Genomic DNA, 17,630 nt, shown 5'->3' with positions numbered 1-17,630 from the left:
GCTACAGGCCCTACCATCTGTTTCCATTCAGTGACTGCAAGGCAGGACTGTGAAGCCATACTCCCATACAAGCCAATGTCCTCAGAAGGAAACTGGTTCTACAACTTTCAGCAACATGTAGATTCTATTAACCTGCTTCCTGAGCACTCTGTCTCCACTCTCCATGCTCTTCTTTCTTCCTCACAAGGGTCTGTCCTGAGTCACTCTCTTGCAGCCTCCCGAGAGAGAGAGAGAGAGAGAGAGAGAGAGAGAGAGAGAGAGAGAGAGAGGGAGATACCTATACCACCACCAACCAAAAAATCTTACAATTAGTTTTCAGTCCAGAAAAAACTATACTGATTTGCTGGATGAAATAATTAGAATAGGTCAGATACTTCCTGAACAAATTATGATGGTCCTAGACTGAGGCCATGCAACAGTTCTGAAGCTCTGAGTTGTGTCCACTGTGAATTAAGTGGGACAGGCTGATTGAGGAGAGAGAGGTGATGGAGGAAGAATTGCCAATGTTTCCATATTTTAGATGTCCTTTTGCCTAGGGTCTTGGATTTATTATAGCATGCCTGCCTGGGGTCAATCTCAACAGCACAAATACAGAATGAAAACAACTGTGGCCTGACCAAGCCTTTCTTCGTGGTTATTTTGTCCAGAGGCTTCTATTAAAGAAGCATGAAAGCCTAACCAATACTGAAGAACTGCTTGTGACTGCCATGAGAACAAGAATGATTTGTGCTGTCTCAATGATGAATTCAATTTCTTTGCTATCAATCTTTTATTAATGTGTAAATCCTTGTGGATTTCATTGCACTTGCAAAATGTACTCCTATGTTCAGTTATCTATGCTTATAGTAAGCCACCCTCTCAATACTCAAGGTTTAAAATTGTGTGTGTGTGTGTGTGTGTGTGTGTGTATTTCTCATGGCCCTGACATTTTTGTTTTTGTTTTGTTTTTTTATTCGATATATTTTTTATTTACATTTCAAATGATTTCCCCTTTCCTAGCCCACCCCACTCCCCGAAAGTCCCTTAAGCCCCCTTCTCTCCCCCTGTCCTCCCACCCACCCCTTCCCACTTGCCCGTTCAGGTTTTGCTGAATACTGCTTCACTGAGTCTTTCCAGAACAAGGGGCCACTCTTCCTTTCTTCTTGTACCTCATTTGATATGTAGATTATGTTTTGGGTAATCCAGGTTTCTAGGTTAATATCCACTTATTAGTGAGTGCATACCATGATTCACCTTTTGAGTCTGGGTTACCTCACTTAGTATGATGTTCTCTAGCTCCATCCATTTGCCTAAGAATTTCATGAATTCATTGTTTCTAATGGCTGAATAGTACTCCATTGTGTAGATATACCACATTTTTTTGCATCCACTCTTCTGTTGAGGGATACCTAGGTTCTTTCCAGCATCTGGCAATTATAAATAGGGCTGCTATGAACATAGTAGAGCATGTATCCTTATTACATGGTGGGGAATCCTCTGGGTATATGTCCAGGAGTGGTATAGCAGGATCTTCTGGAAGTGAGGTGCCCAGTTTTCGGAGGAACCGCCAGACAGATTTCCAGAGTGGTTATACCAATTTGCAACCCCACCAGCAGTGGAGGAGTGTTCCTCTTTCTCCACACCCTCTCCAAACCTGCTATCTCCTGAATTTTTAATCTTAGCCATTCTGACTGGTGTAAGGTGAAATCTCAGGGTTGTTTTGATTTGCATTTCCCTAATGACTAATGAAGTTGAGCATTTTTTAAGATGCTTCTCTACCATCCGAAGTTCTTCAGGTGAGAATTCTTTGTTTAACTCTGTACCCCATTTTTTAATAGGGTTGTTTGGTTTTCTGGAGTCTAACTTCTTGAGTTCTTTATATATATTGGATAATAGCCCTCTATCTGATGTAGGATTGGTGAAGATCTTTTCCCAATTTGTTGGTTGCCGATTTGTCCTCTTGATGTTGTCCTTTGCCTTACAGAAACTTTGTAATTTTATGAGGTCCCATTTGTCAATTCTTGATCTTAGAGCATATGCTATTGGTGTTCTGTTCAGAAACTTTCTCCCTGTACCGATGTCCTCAAGGGTCTTCCCCAGTTTCTTTTCTATTAGCTTCAAAGTGTCTGGCTTTATGTGGAGGTCCTTGATCCATTTGGATTTGAGCTTAGTACAAGGAGACAAGGATGGATCAATTTGCATTCTTCTGCATGCTGACCTCCAGTTGAATCAGCACCATTTGTTGAAAAGGCTATCTTTTTTCCATTGGATGTTTTCAGCCTCTTTGTCGAGGATCAAGTGGCCATAGGTGTGTGGGTTCATTTCTGGATCTTCAATCCTGTTCCATTGATCCTCCTGCCTGTCACTGTACCAATACCATGCAGTTTTTAACACTATTGCTCTGTAGTATTGCTTGAGGTCAGGGATACTGATTCCCCCCAGACTTTCTTTTGTTGCTGAGAATAGTTTTAGCTATCCTGGGTTTTTTGTTATTCCAGATGAATTTGATAATTGCTCTTTCTAACTCTGTGAAGAATTGAGTTGGGATTTTGATGGGTATTGCATTGAATCTGTAGATTACTTTTGGCAAAATGGCCATTTTAACTATATTGATTCTTCTGATTCATGAGCATGGGAGGTTTTCCCATTTTTTGAGGTCTTCTTCCATTTCCTTCTTCAGAGTCTTGAAGTTCTTGTCATACAGATCTTTCACATGTTTGGTAAGAGTCACCCCAAGATACTTTATACTCTTTGTGGCTATTGTGAAGGGGGTCATTTCCCTAATTTCTTTCTCAGCCTGCTTATCCTTTGAGTATAGGAAGGCCACTGATTTGCTTGAGTTGATTTTATAACCTGCCACTTTGCTGAAGTTGTTCATCAGCTGTAGGAGTTCTCTAGTGGAGTTTTTTGGGTCACTTAGGTAGACTATCATGTCATCTGCAAATAATGATAGTTTGACTTCTTCCTTTCCAATTTGTATCCCTTTGACCTCCTTATGTTGTCTAATTGCCAGAGCTAGTACCTCAAGTACAATATTGAAAAGATAAGGAGAAAGAGGGCAGCCCTGTCTAGTCCCTGATTTTAGTGGGATTGCTTCAAGTTTCTCTTCATTTAGTTTGATGCTGGCTACCGGTTTGCTGTATATTGCTTTTACTATGTTTAGGTATGGGCCTTGAATTCCTGTTCTTTCCAAGACTTTAAGCATGAAAGGATGCTGAATTTTGTCAAATGCTTTTTCAGCATCCAATGAAATGACCATGTGGTTTTTTTCTTTGAGTTTGTTTATGTAGTGGATTGCATTGATGGATTTCCGAATATTGAACCAACCCTGCATTCCCGGGATAAAGCCTACTTGATCATGGTGGATGATCGTTTTGATGTGTTCTTGGATTCGGTGGGCAAGAATTTTATTGAGTATTTTTGCATCGATGTTCATAAGGGAAATTGGTCTGAAGTTCTCTATCTTTGTTGGATCTTTGTGTGGCTTTGGTATCAGCGTAATTGTGGCTTCGTAGAAGGAATTGGGTAGTGTTCCTTCTGTTTCTATTTTGTGGAATAGTTTGAAGAGTATTGGTGTTAACTCTTCTTTGAAGGTCTGATAGAATTCTGCACTGAAACCATCTGGTCCTGTGCTTTTTTTGGTTGGAAGACTTTCTATGACTCCTTCTATTTCTTTAGGCATTATGGGATTGTTTAGATGGTCTAGTTGGTCCTGATTTAATTTTGGTATTTGGTATCTGTCAAGGAAATTGTCCATTTGCTCCAGATTCTCCAGTTGTGTTGAGTACAGGCTCTTGTAGTAGGATCTGATGATCTTTTGGATTTCCTCAGTTTCCGTTGTTATATCTCCCTTTTCATTTCTAAGTTTGTTAATTTGGATACTTTCTCTGTGCCCTTTGGTCAGTCTGGCTAAGGGTTTATCTATCTTGTTGATTTTCTCAAAGAACCAGCTCCTGGTTTTGTTGATTTTTTGTATGGTTCTCTTTGTTTCTACTTAATTGATTTCGGCCCTGAGTTTGATGATTTCCTGCCTTCTACTCCTCCAGGGTGAAATAGCTTCTTTTTGTTCCAGGGCTTTCAGATGTGTCATTAAGCTGGTAATGTATGCTCTCTCCATTTTCTTTTTGGAGGCACTCAGGGCTATGAGTTTTCCTCTTAGCACTGCTTTTAATTGTGGCCCATAGATTTGGCTATGTTGTGTCTTCATTTTCATTATGTTCTAAAAAGTCTTTAATTTCTTTCTTTATTTCTTCCTTGACCAAGGTATCATTGAGTAGAATATTGTTCAATTTCCAAATGTATGTGGGTTTTCTGTTGTTTTTCTTGCTATTGAAAACCACTTTTACTCCATAGTGATCTGATAGGAGGCATGGGATTAGTTCGATCTTCTTATATTTGTTGAGGTCTGTCTTGTGACCAATTATATGGTCGATTTTGGAGAAGGTACCATGAGGTGCTGAGAAAAAGGTATATTCTTTTGCTTTAGGATACAATGTTCTATATATATCTGTTAAATCTAATTGGTCCAAAGCTTCAATTAGTTTCATTATGTCCCTGTTTAGTTTCTGTTTTCCTGATCGGTCCATTGAGGAAAGTGCAGTGTTGAAGTCACCACAATTATTGTGTTAGGTGCAATGTGTGCTTTGAGCTTTAATAAAGTTTCTTTTACGAAAGAGGGTACCCTTGCATTTGGAGCATAGATGTTCAGGATTGAGAGTTCTTCTTGTATTTTTCCTTTGACCAGCAAGAAGTGTCCCTCAGAGTCTCTTTTGATGACTTTGGGTTGAAAGTCATTTTTATCTGATATTAAAATGGCTACTCCAGCTTGTTTCCTGAGACCATTTACTTGTAAAATTGTCTTCCAGCCATTTACTCTAAGGTTGTGTTTGTCTTTGACCCTTAGGTGTGTTTCCTGTAAGCAGCATCCTGTCAGTTAGTCTATGTCTTTTTATTGGGGCATTGAGTCCATTGATGTTAAGAGATATTAAGGAATAATGATTGTTACTTCCTGTCATTTTTGATGTAATTTTTTAAATTTGATTGGTTAACTTCTTTTGGGTTTGATGAAAGGTTACTATCTTGCTTTTTCCAGGGTGAAGTTTCCCTCCTTGTATTGGTATTGTCCTCCTATTATCCTTTGTAGGGCTGGGTTTGTGGATAGATATTGGGTAAACGTGGTTTTTTCATGGAATATCTTAGTTTCTCCATCTACAGTGATTGAGAGTTTTGCTGGATATAGTAGTTTTGGCTGGCATTTGTGTTCTCTTAGAGTCTGCATGAGCTCAGCCCAGGATCTTCTAGCCTTCATAGTCTCAGGTGAAAAGTCTGCTGTGATTCTGATAGGTCTTCCTTTATATGTTACTTGGCCTTTTTCTCTTACTGCCTTTAATATTCTTTCTTTGTTTAGTACATTTGTTGTTTTGATTATTATGTGACAGGAAGTATTTCTGTTCTGGTCCAGTCTGTTTGGAGTTCTGTAGGCTTCTTGTATATTCATGGGCATCTCTCTCTTTAGGTTAGGGAAGTTTTCTTCCATAATTTTATTGAAGATATTTGCTGGCCCTTTAAGTTGTAAATCTTCACTCTCATCTATGCCTATAATCCTTAGGTTTGATTTTCTCGTTGTATCCTGGATTTCCTGGATATTTTGAGTTACAAGCTTTTTGCTTTTTGCATTTTCTTTAACTGTTGAGTCCATGGTTTTTATGGTATCTTCAGCATCTGAGATTCTTTCTTCTATCTCTTGTATTCTGTTGTTGATATTTGCATCTATGTCCACTGATTTCTTCCCAAGGCTTTCTATCTCCAAAGTTGTCTCCCTTTGAGTTTTCTTAGTTGTTTCTACTTCTGATTTTAGATCCTGGATGGTTTTGCTTAGCTCCTTCACTTGCTTGTTTGTGCTTTCCTGTAATTCTTTAAGAGATTTTTGTGTTTCGTCTTTCATGACCTCAGCCTGTTGACCAAAGTTCTCCTGTATTTCTTTAAGTGTTTTTTTGTGTTTCCTCATTATTGGCTTTTGTATTCTCCTGGATTTCTTTCAATGATTTTTGTGTTTCCCTTGCAAGGGCTTCTAACTTTTGATCCATTTTCTCCTGAATTTCTTTAAGTATGTCCTTCATGTGTTCCTGTACCAGCATCATGACCAGTGATTTTAAATCCAAATCTTGTTTTACTGGTGTGATGGGGTATCCAGGACATGCTGGTAAAGGAGAATTGGGTTCAGAGGTTGCCATATTGCCTTGATTTCTGTTAGTGACATTCCTGCGTTTGCATTTTCCCATCTAGTTCTCACTGGTGTTAGTTGGTGTTGTCAATGCTTGCTTACCAGTGCAAGCTGCCCCTTCCCAGGTGGCCTCTGGTGCACAGCTTACCTCCTGCACTGCCTGGAGACAGGGTGTTGTTGTCCAGGCTGTTCAGACCCAGAAGCAGACACCTGAAGGCTCCTGCTGGGGCCTGCTAGATTCACCAGAGCACAAGGATTTCTCCCAGCTGGCCGCCCGGAAGCCCCACTTGCCTCTTTCAGGACCTGGAGATGTGGTGTTGCCGCTCAGGCTGATCTGGATCCGGAAGCAGAGGTCTGAGGGCTGAAGTCCTGAGGCCTCAGGACTGAAGCCTAAGATCTGTGCCACAGGAATGAGCTGTGCTGTGAGCTCCCAGACTGCCTCTGGGTGTACACCAGGTCTCCCGCACTTCCTGGAGACCAAGTGCTGTGGCCCAGGCTGTTCAGATCCGAAAGCAGGCACCTGAAGGCTCCTGTGGGGCCCGCTGGATTCACCAGAGCACACCGACTTCTCCCCACTGACCGCCCGGAAGCCCCACTTGCCTCTTTCAGGACCTGGAGATGTAGTGTTGCTGCTCAGGCTGATCTGGATCCAGCAGTGGAGAGCTTGTTTCTATTTTTTGAGACACGGTTTCTCTCTGTAGCCCTGGATGTCCTAGAAATCTCTTTGTAGACCCGGCTAGTCTCGAACTCAGAAATCTGCCTGTCTCTGCCTCCCAAGTCCTGGGGTTAAAGGCGTGTGCCAACACTGCACGGCGGCCCTGAAATTTTGACAGGATTCAATAGTGCTAAATTCTATTTGTTTCTTAATGTCTAGGATTTGGCTGAAACGACTCTAAACAGTTTGGTCTCTTTTCTGAACAAAAGGAAGCAATAGATGAAGGAAACAAAAGAACAGAAAGAACACCAAGACTGAATTGCATCCTGTATCCAGAGTGATGCAAGCTTCAGCACAACATAAGTAACTTGCCTTCTTTTTTTAAATTAAATATATTCATTATTTACATTTCAAATTATTTTCCCCTTTCCTGGCCCCCCCCTCCCCAAAAGTCCCATAAGCCCTTTTCCCTCCCCCTGTTCCCCAATCAACCCCTCCCACTTCCCTGTCCTGGTATTCCCCTGCACTGCTGCATCACGCCTTTCCAGGACCAGGGGCCTCTCCTTCCTACTTCTTGGGCATCATTTGATATGTGCATTTTGTCTTGGGTATTCAGAGATTCTGGGCTAATATCCACTTATCAGTGAGTGCATACCATGTGTGTTCTTTTGTGATTGGTTTACCTCACTCAGGATTATATTTTCCAGATTTACCCATTTGCCTAAGAATTTCATGAATTCATTCTTTTTAATAACCGAGTAGTATTCAATTGTCTAAATATACCACATTTCCTGTATCCATTCCTCCGTTTAGGGAGATCTGGGTTCTTTCTAGCTTCTGGCTATTATAAATAAGGCTGCTATGAACATAGTGGAACATGTGTCCTTATTACATGCTGGGGAATCCTCTGGGTATATGCCCAGGAGTGGTATAATGGGGTCCTCCAGTAGTATCATGCCCAGTTTTCTGACGAACTGCCAGACTGATTTCCAGAGTGGTTGTACCATCTTGTACCCCACCAGCAGTGGAGGATTATTCCTCTTTTTCCATGTGCTCGCCAGTGCCTGTCATCTCCTGAGTTTTTGATCTTAGCCATTCTGACTGTTCAGAGGTGAGATCTCAGGGTTGTTTAGATTTGCATTTCCATAATGACTAGGGATGTTGAACATTTCTTTAGGTGCTTCTCAGCCATTCGATATTCCTCAGGTAAAAATTCTTTGTTTAGGTCTCTACCCCATTTTTAATAGGATTATTTGGCTCTCTGGAGTCTAACTTCTTGAGTTCTTTGTATATATTGGTCATTAACCCTCTGTCAGATATAGGGTTGGTGAAGATCTTTCCCAATTTGTTGTTTGCCGTTTTGTCCTATTGACAGTTCCCTTTTCCTTACAGAAACTTTATAATTTTATGTGGTCCCATTTGTCAATTCTTGATCTTAGAGCATAAGCTATTGGTGTTCTGTTGAGGAATATTTCCCCTTTGCCCATGTGCTCAAGGCTCTTCCCCATTTTTCCTATTAGTTTCAGTGTATCTGGTTTTATGTGGAGGTCCTAAATGCGCTTGGACTTGTGCCTTATACAGGGAGATAAGAATGGGTCAATTTGCATCCTTCTACATGTAGACTGTCAGTTCACCCAGCACCATTTGTTGAATATGCTGTCTTTTTTTCCACTGAATTCTGTTAGATCATTTGTCAAAGATCAAGTGCCATAGGTGTGAAGGTTCATTTCTGGGAGTTCAATTCTATTCCATTTATCTACCTGTCTGTCCCTGTACTAATACCATGTAGTTTTTTTTAAAATCACTATTGCTTTGTAGCTATATTTGTATTTAAAATCACAGCTCATAATGCTGATAGAGCATCATTCCACTCACTTAATGAAATACAGGAGATCACAAGTAGCAGGGAGAAGCCCTTATGAACTACAGGAAAGCACACCAAAACAGGTGAAGGAATTGAACAAAACCATCCAGTATTTAAAATGGAGGCAGAAACAATAAAGAAATCACAAAGGGAAACAACTCTGGGCATAGACAACCTAGAAAATAAGTCAGGAGTCATGGATATAAGTATTAACAGCAGAATACAAGAGATAGAAGAGAGAATCTCAGATGCAGAATATACCATGGAAAACATTTAAACAACAGTCAGAGAATATGAAAAATGCAAAAAGCACCTAACAGAACATCCAGCAAATCCAGAACAAAATAAGAAGACCAAACCTAAGGATTATAGTTATAGAGGAGAGTGAAGATTTTCAACTTAAAGTACCAGTAAATGTTTTCAGCAAAATTATAGAAGGAAACTTCCCTAACCTGAAGTAAGAGATGCCCATGAACATAAAAGAACCCTACAGAACTCCAAATAGTTTGGGCCAGAAAAGACATTCCTTCTGTCACATAATAATTAAAACACCAAATGTGCTAAAAAAGGAAAGAACATTAAAAGCAGTATGGGGGAAAGGTCAAATAACATATAAAGGAAATCCTATCAGAATTACACCAGACTTCTGGCCAGAGACTATGAAAGCCAGAAGATCATGGGCAGATGTCATACAGACCCTAAGTGAACAAAATGCCAACCCAGGCTATTATACCCAGCAAAACTCTCAATTACCATAGTTGGAGAAACCAAGGTATTCCACGACAAAAAATAATTTTCACAATATCTTTTTACAAATCCAGGTCTCCAAAGGATAATGAATAGAAATCACCAACAAAAGAAAGAAAACTACACACAAGAAAAAGCAAGAAATTAATAATATTTTAACAAAAATAAAAAGAGAGACACACAAACATAACTCCACTTCTAATAACAAAAATAACAGGACACAATAATCACTTCTCCTTAATATCTCTAAAGGTCAATGGACTCAATTCTCCAATAAGACATAGATTAACAGACTGGATATATACTTATGTAGGACCCAACATTTTACTGCATGCAGGAAACTGAATTCAGGCACAAAGACAGACACTACCTCAGTCAATATCTGTTGAAGGTGACAGTAGCATAAGCTAACCTCCTGCCAGCTGTATCCTGGAAATACCAGTTATGCCACAAAACCTGTACAATTATGTGTTTATAGTTAACCAGGCCGTATATGGAGAATATGACCCTAAGAGAGTCTCTCTTCAATATTTGTATGAGTTGTTCTCAGGATCTATGGGATGGAAGCTTGGTCTCCAGTATGGCACTGTTGAGAGCTGATGGAAACTAGTTAAATCATGAGAGATTCTACCTCAGAAATGGATTAATACTATAGAAAAAGAGAGGGCATGATATGGCAGGATTAAGTTAACACCTGTTGGATTGTGTAGTTAGAAGTGGGCATACCTGCCCTGGACTTGTACACCCTTTCCACATACCTGGTACCCTTTCTGATTTTCTGAGAATATGTGAGTCAGAGCACTCTTCTAGGATATTAGCCAGCACAATACTATGTAGACATTTTAGCTATTAGAATCATGAGTCAAATACCATTTTTCTTTCTATATTGTCCCAACATAAAGTATCTTAAGAAATAAAAGAGAAATTATCAGTGTTCTCTATCATGGAATTACCAGAATAATGATCAAGAGCTGTTAGTGCCTGAGTTTCTCAATCTGTGAAGCTGGTAAAAGTGAGTAAAGTCTGGGGCTAGGGAGAGGGCTCCGTGGTTAAGAGCATTTGCTCTTCTTACAGAAGACCTAGTTTAGTTCCCAGTATCCATATGGTGCCTTATAGCAATCCTTAAAAATCAGTTCCAGGGATCTGGCATCCTATTTGTGCCTATACAGGCATATGGCACAAATGCAGTACACATACATATATGCAGGCAAACCATTCATATGCATAAAACAAAAATAATAAATAAGTATTCAAAATTAAATGAACTCTATTGCAGAAAGGAGAAGAGATTGTTGGCGAGGACTCCTAGAGGTCTACTTGTCCTAGGTTCAGTGTTCCCTCCTATATTTAGGTGATGAAACATCTCAGAGTCCTTCCAGTAAATTCTTTTTTCATTGCTGAGTAACCAGATCAAATCAAATATAACAGATTCAAATTCAGTGCTATTGGAGGAATAAGCTTTGCCTCTACTGAGGAAAATCTTGAGAGATGGAACAACCATGAAAAAAACACTGCTCACTGTGGAACATCAAGATGACAGATGCAATGTGCTGGGTAAGTAAGTTGACAGTGTTTTCTCACTTGCAGATCGTAGTTTAGATGCAAAGAATTAGTGATGAGAGGTAAATTTTATCATTTCACTGTGACTATTTTAATCTGCCACACTTGGAAACTATGGAGGAAGGAAAAAGTGTAAGGGCTCAAGGCAATGGTTGCAAGTACATAAAGCATCTACTTCTATAATTATCCTGGCCTGTATGAAATGTCAGGAAGAGATACTTGTGTTCCTCCCTTTCATACTGAACAGCTTATACAGTGGATGCCAAGAATCTCAAGGAACAAGCTCCTTGGGCAAACCAGGAGGACTAATTTTCTGGCAAGAGACTTACACACTATCATATCACATTTCAGGAGAGACTGAAGCTCAGAAGGAGGAAATAACTTGACCAGCACTGTCCAGCTATAGATACTTCTTGACTTTGTTTAAACTAAACCTCATAGGATTCTGAGGATGGTATAGGTGGAGGAGTCAACAGACCTTTGTTCCTCTTCCCAATGTATCACCACCTACAGCATCCACTGGCCTTCATAGGGTGCCCTCTTGTGTTGCTCAATGGGAATGCAAAAGAGAAGTCAGGGCAACCTTCATGGAAAGCAGGCCAGTGGGGTTGAAGATGGAAAAAAAGAAAAAGATAAGAAAAGAATTTATTAATCTTTCTTTGTGCCGTCTTTTTTATTTTCTGCTTTAATTGTGTTGAGGTTTGGTCTGTTGCTATATATTGTAGTGATAAATACTGGTTCTCATTTTGGAGCATGGCAAGTTATACCTGAGGCTAGTGACAGGGTATAAATTTAAAATTTCAGGCCTTTTTTTTTGGGGGGGGGGGGTACTAAAGGATCAAAGAGGTGTAGAAACCTCCAGTTAATTTTCACTACAGCAATCATGCCTTTAATTAAACTATTGGGAACAGGTAGACAAACAAGACTGGTTGGGGCTGTCTTGGTTACTTTTCTATTTTCACCATAAAACATGAAGACCAAGTCAACTTGTAAAAGAAAATATTTAACTTAGAGGATGAAATTTCAGAGAGTTAGAATCTATGGACATCGTGTCAGGGAGCAAAGCAGTAGACAGGTAACATGGCACTGGAGCAGTAGTGGAAATCTCACATTTTGATGAGAGAGAGAGAGAGAGAGAGAGAGAGAGAGAGAGAGAGAGAGAGAGAGAGAGAGAGAGAGAGAGAGAGAGTTCTGTGAAGTCATTTAGGCAGGGTTCTTCAGAACTGTATCAACAGATGAGAGAACACATTAAGTTTGTAGTTGATCATTCTTAGCATTCTGGCATTTATAATAACCCACACTGTAGTCCTGAACTTGTATGAACAGACTTGCCTAAGTAGCAGATGTTGGGTGTCATGTTATGGATTATGAGGTCACTAGGCAAGTTCTGTGACTTATTGCTGACACGTATCTAGTTATGTTCAGGCCTGAGTACTGAATGCCAGTATACATTGAGAGTTTGCTTGAGAGCAGACGTGTACTTATTAGAGAGAGAGAGAGAGAGAGAGAGAGAGAGAGAGAGAGAAATTTTCGAATTTCTTATAATGGGGAACTGCTGCGACACACGAGGTATGATATTACCAGCCATTAAGTGTCTTTGCTTCAACTAGACTGGTTAATATTTCTCAAAATATTTTGTTTAAATATTTATAACTACTCTTTGATTAGAATTATGTTTTAGTATATAATTAATATATAATATATGATATATAATTTATAGCGAATATATAATAATATATAAACATTGTTTATACATTAATTTATACAGAGTTTAATAAATTAATTATATATGAATTAATTATTATATGTTAGTTCATAAATAATTTATATAATTTATAAATAATGATACATAAATATATAATTATTATATATTATAGATTTTAGTCTACAAAGTATTTTGAATTTAGAATTTAATGTGTGTTTATATGTATTCATGATTCTATATATGTGTTTATGTATGCTTGTATTTCCTCCCTCAAGACCGTGCTTTATAGACATCCCTAAATATAAATACTGTTACACTATTTTATAAACATACTGAGAAATAACTAAGATTCTATTTAGTGAAATTATTGATCTCAGAAACTTGGAGAGGCTTTACAGTAGTAGGAAAAAATTATGTTATAAATCTCACAATAGAATGTGTATCTATTTTCATTTTTCAGAAACATTCCCTGTCATTTTCTTTTTTTTTTGTTTGGTTTTTTTTTTTTTTTGTTTTTTTGAATCTTTTTTTTTATTCGATATATTTTTTATTTACATTTCAAATGATTTCCCCACTCCCAAAGAGTCCCGTAAGCCCACTTCTCTCCCCCTGTCCTCCCACCCACCCCTTCCCACTTCCCCGTTCTGGTTTTGCTGAATACTGCTTCATTGAGTCTTTCCAGAACAAGGGGCCACTCTTCCTTTCTTCTTGTACCTCATTTGATGTGTGGATTATGTTTTGGGTAATCTAGGTTTCTAGGTTAATATCCACTTATTAGTGAGTGCATACCATGATTCACCTTTTGAGTCTGGGTTACCTCACTCAGTATGATGTTCTCTAGCTCCATCCATTTACCTAAGTATTTCATGAATTCGTTGTTTCTAATGGCTGAATAGTACTCCATTGTGTGGATATACCACATTTTTTGCATCCACTCTTCTGTTGAGGGATACCTGGGTTCTTTCCAACACCTGGCAATTATAAATAGGGCTGCTATGAACATAGTAGAGCATGTATCCTTATTACATGGTGGGGAATCCTCTGGGTATATGCCCAGGAGTGGTATAGCAGGATCTTCTGGAAGTGAAGTGCCCAGTTTTCAGAGGAACCGCCAGACTGATTTCCAGAGTGGTTGTACCAATTTGCAACCCCACCAGCAGTGGAGGAGTGTTCCTCTTTCTCCACACCCTCTCCAACACCTGCTATCTCCTGATTTTTTAATCTTAGCCATTCTGACTGGTGTAAGGTGAAATCTCAGGGTTGTTTTGATTTGCATTTCCTTAATGACTAATGATGTTGAGCATTTTTTAAGATGCTTCTCCGCCATCCGAAGTTCTTCAGGTGAGAATTCTTTGTTTAACTCTGTACCCCATTTTTTAATAGGGTTGTTTGGTTTTCTGGAATCTAACTTCTTGAGTTCTTTATATATATTGGATATTAGCCCTCTATCTAATGTAGGATTGGTGAAGATCTTTTCCCAATTTGTTGGTTGCCGATTTGTCCTCTTGATGGTGTCCTTTGCCTTACAGAAACTTTGTAATTTTATGAGGTCCCATTTGTCAATTCTTGCTCTTAGAGCATATGCTATTGGTGTTCTGTTCAGAAACTTTCTCCCTGTACCGATGTCCTCAAGGGTCTTCCCCAGTTTCTTTTCTATTAGCTTCAGAGTGTCTGGCTTTATGTGGAGGTCCTTGATCCATTTGGATTTGAGCTTAGTACAAGGAGACAAGGATGGATCAATTCGCATTCTTCTGCATGCTGACCTCCAGTTGAACCAGCACCATTTGTTGAAAAGGCTATCTTTTTTCCATTGGATGTTTTCAGCCTCTTTGTCCAGGATCAAGTGGCCATAGATGTGTGGGTTCATTTCTGGACCTTCAATCCTGTTCCATTGATCCTCCTGCCTGTCACTGTACCAATACCATGCAGTTTTTAACACTATTGCTCTGTAGTATTGCTTGAGGTCAGGGATACTAATTCCCCCAGAATTTCTTTTGTTGCTGAGAATAGTTTTAGCTATCCTGGGTTTTTTGTTATTCCAGATGAATTTGATAGAAAGCCTTCCAGCCAAAAAAAGCACAGGACCAGATGGTTTCACTGCAGAATTCTATCAGACCTTCAAAGAAGAGTTAACACCAATACTCTTCAAATTATTCCACAAAATAGAAACAGAAGGAACACTACCCAATTCCTTCTACGAAGCCACAATTACTCTGATACCAAAACCACACAAAGATCCAACAAAGAAAGAGAACTTCAGACCAATTTCCCTTATGAACATCGATGCAAAAATACTCAATAAAATTCTTGCCAACCGAATCCAAGAACACATTAAAACGATCATCCACCATGATCAAGTAGGCTTTATCCCGGGAATGCAGGGTTGGTTCAATATACGGAAATCCATCAATGCAATCCACTACATAAACAAACTCAAAGAACAAAACCACATGGTCATTTCATTGGATGCTGAAAAAGCATTTGAAAAAATTCAGCATCCTTTCATGCTTAAAGTCTTAGAGAGAACAGGAATTCAAGGCCCATACCTAAACATAGTAAAAGCAATATACAGCAAACTGGTAGCCAGCATCAAAGTAAATGGAGAGAAACTTGAAGCAATCCCACTAAAATCAGGGACTAGACAGGGCTGCCCCCTTTCTCCTTATCTTTTCAATATTGTACTTGAGGTACTAGCTCGGGCAAATCGACAACATAAGGAGGTCAAAGGAGGTCAAATTGGAAAGGAAGAAGTCAAACTATCATTATTTGCAGACGACATGATAGTCTACCTAAGTGACCCAAAAAACTCCACTAGAGAGCTCCTACAGCTGATAAACAACTTCAGCAAAGTGGCAGGTTATAAAATCAACTCAAGCAAATCAGTGGCCTTCCTATACTCAAAGGATAAGCAGGCTGAGAAAGAAATTAGGGAAATGACCCCCTTCACAATAGCCACAATCAGTATAAAGTATCTTGGGGTGACTCTTACCAAACATGTGAAAGATCTGTATGACAAGAACTTCAAGACTCTGAAGAAGGAAATGGAAGAAGACCTCAAAAAATGGGAAAACCTCCCATGCTCATGGATCGGTAGAATCAATATAGTTAAAATGGCCATTTTGCCAAAAGTAATCTACAGATTCAATGCAATACCCATCAAAATCCCAACTCAATTCTTCACAGAGTTAGAAAGAGCAATTATCAAATTCATCTGGAATAACAAAAAATCCCTGTCATTTTCTTACTAGGTATACTTTATTCACAAAAATATAGGTGTGTCTTTTCTATGTATGTGAAACGTTACAGTCTGGGTGGTACATATTCCATATTGAGCAATTGAAATATACAATTTATGGTTTATCCTGAACTTATGCTGTAGACCAGGCTGGCCTGGAACTCAGAAATCTGCCTGCCTCTGCCTCCCAAGTGCTGGGATTAAAAGTGTGAGCCACCACTGCCCGGCTCTTTTTAGTTTTCTAATTTTTGCCTATACTTACCATCAGGGAAGACAGCCCAGTAGTAGCCTAAGTCTAATTCTGTGACTCAGTACCCTTTTCTCCATGTCAAAGATGCTTGTGTAAATAAGTAGTGCCATGAGCTGACAGTTACTTTCTCTCCCTCTAGTTCTACCTGTACATACACCTGCCACACCCTCCTCAAGTGTCGAATCCTCATCGAAGGTAAGAAGCCCTTTTCCTGTATGTAAGAAAAAAGTCACTTTAATGATTCCCTCATGTTTGTATGGCTATCACACTTGAAAAAATAAAGTTGATAAGGTGTATCATGAGCAAGCATTAAATAGTTTATTTAGGAACAGAAAGAAATGGAATTATATCAGATTGGTGATTTAATAGAACTATGTCAGGTAGTGACATTTGAGTCACTTTGTGGCAGGCTGTCTTCTAGACAATAGTGTTCTGCTTTAGATACCAATATGTAAATTTTAGTCAGGATGTGACAGGTATATCATTCTTCTAGACTTGAATGTTTATGTAAGAGTTCATTCCTTTTATGTCCTCTACAGACTGCAGTTTAGGTTGAATTTGATTATGTTCCCCAAAGATGGATGTGGAGGAAGCATCATATATCCTAGCATGGCACGTTAAGATGCCAAGAACTTAAGATATAAGGGTGCATGCAAGTGATTGGAGTGCTTCATAAAAAGCGGCAGTATCACTAGATGTTAGCTTTACCATATTGTAATGTAGCTCAGCTAACCTTCAGTAGAAACCAATGCATAGGGTTGCCTGATATGGCATTTAGTCAGCAAATGTGTGAAAAAAACTAGTTTTGTCACAAACTAGATATCTGGAGGTATTCTGTGACAGTATCACATAATATACTAATACAGAACATTTCACCTGATTCTCTATTAGTCAGTAAGTGTCAGTAGATTAGTAAGAGACTAGATTAGCATGCTAGTCTTTGGTGCAATTATGTCTTGCCAAGAGGTAAACCAAAGAGTTGTACAAACAGAATTCAGCTTAATCTAAGTCTCTTAAATATTTTCTTTCCTGTATATTGCAGGTGGAATCTAGAAAAGGCCGGAACAGTATGTATTCTGTAGTCTCTGAAGACCTGTTAATTGTGTTAATACTAGTTGTCTTTTGTCTGGTTGCACCACAATGAGCAAATCAGCATGCATTGATTGAAAGTTGGATGTTTATTCAAAAACAGTGATGCCTCAAGTGAGAAATTGTAGCCATGTGTCTATAGCTGCTACTTCCAGCTGTGACCTCTTTAATTTGGTGTTTTGTGTACTAGGCTGCATCTAAATCTATCTTATCTACACAGATATCCATGTTACTCAACCCAATTTTCAGGGAAAAGGTTTTTCAAAAAATAGGATATACAATCTACTTATGTGTTTAAAGTTCACCACAGTCATATGTGGTGG

At 39.0% G+C, this 17,630-nt stretch overlaps 1 protein-coding gene across 20 annotated transcripts in view; it reads left to right on the top strand.

Moving 5' to 3' along the window:
- Positions 1 to 17,630, top strand: part of LOC127689375 (nucleolar and coiled-body phosphoprotein 1-like) — a 568,994-nt gene that overhangs the window by 369,147 nt on the left and 182,217 nt on the right. The window contains exons 10-11 of one of the 20 annotated variants that reach the window (XM_052188977.1): positions 16,358 to 16,413; positions 17,261 to 17,285. The exons of the other annotated variants lie outside the window; for them this stretch is intronic. Coding sequence (XP_052044937.1) covers positions 16,358 to 16,413; positions 17,261 to 17,285 — 81 coding nt within the window. The remainder of the gene's footprint in view (positions 1 to 16,357; positions 16,414 to 17,260; positions 17,286 to 17,630) is intronic. 20 annotated transcript variants of the gene reach the window in all.

Source organism: Apodemus sylvaticus, chromosome 7 (assembly GCF_947179515.1).
Source record: "Apodemus sylvaticus chromosome 7, mApoSyl1.1, whole genome shotgun sequence".
Taxonomy (NCBI): Eukaryota; Metazoa; Chordata; class Mammalia; order Rodentia; family Muridae; genus Apodemus; species Apodemus sylvaticus.
Note: the sequence above shows the minus strand (reverse complement) of the source record. Positions and strands in the feature narration are given on the sequence as shown.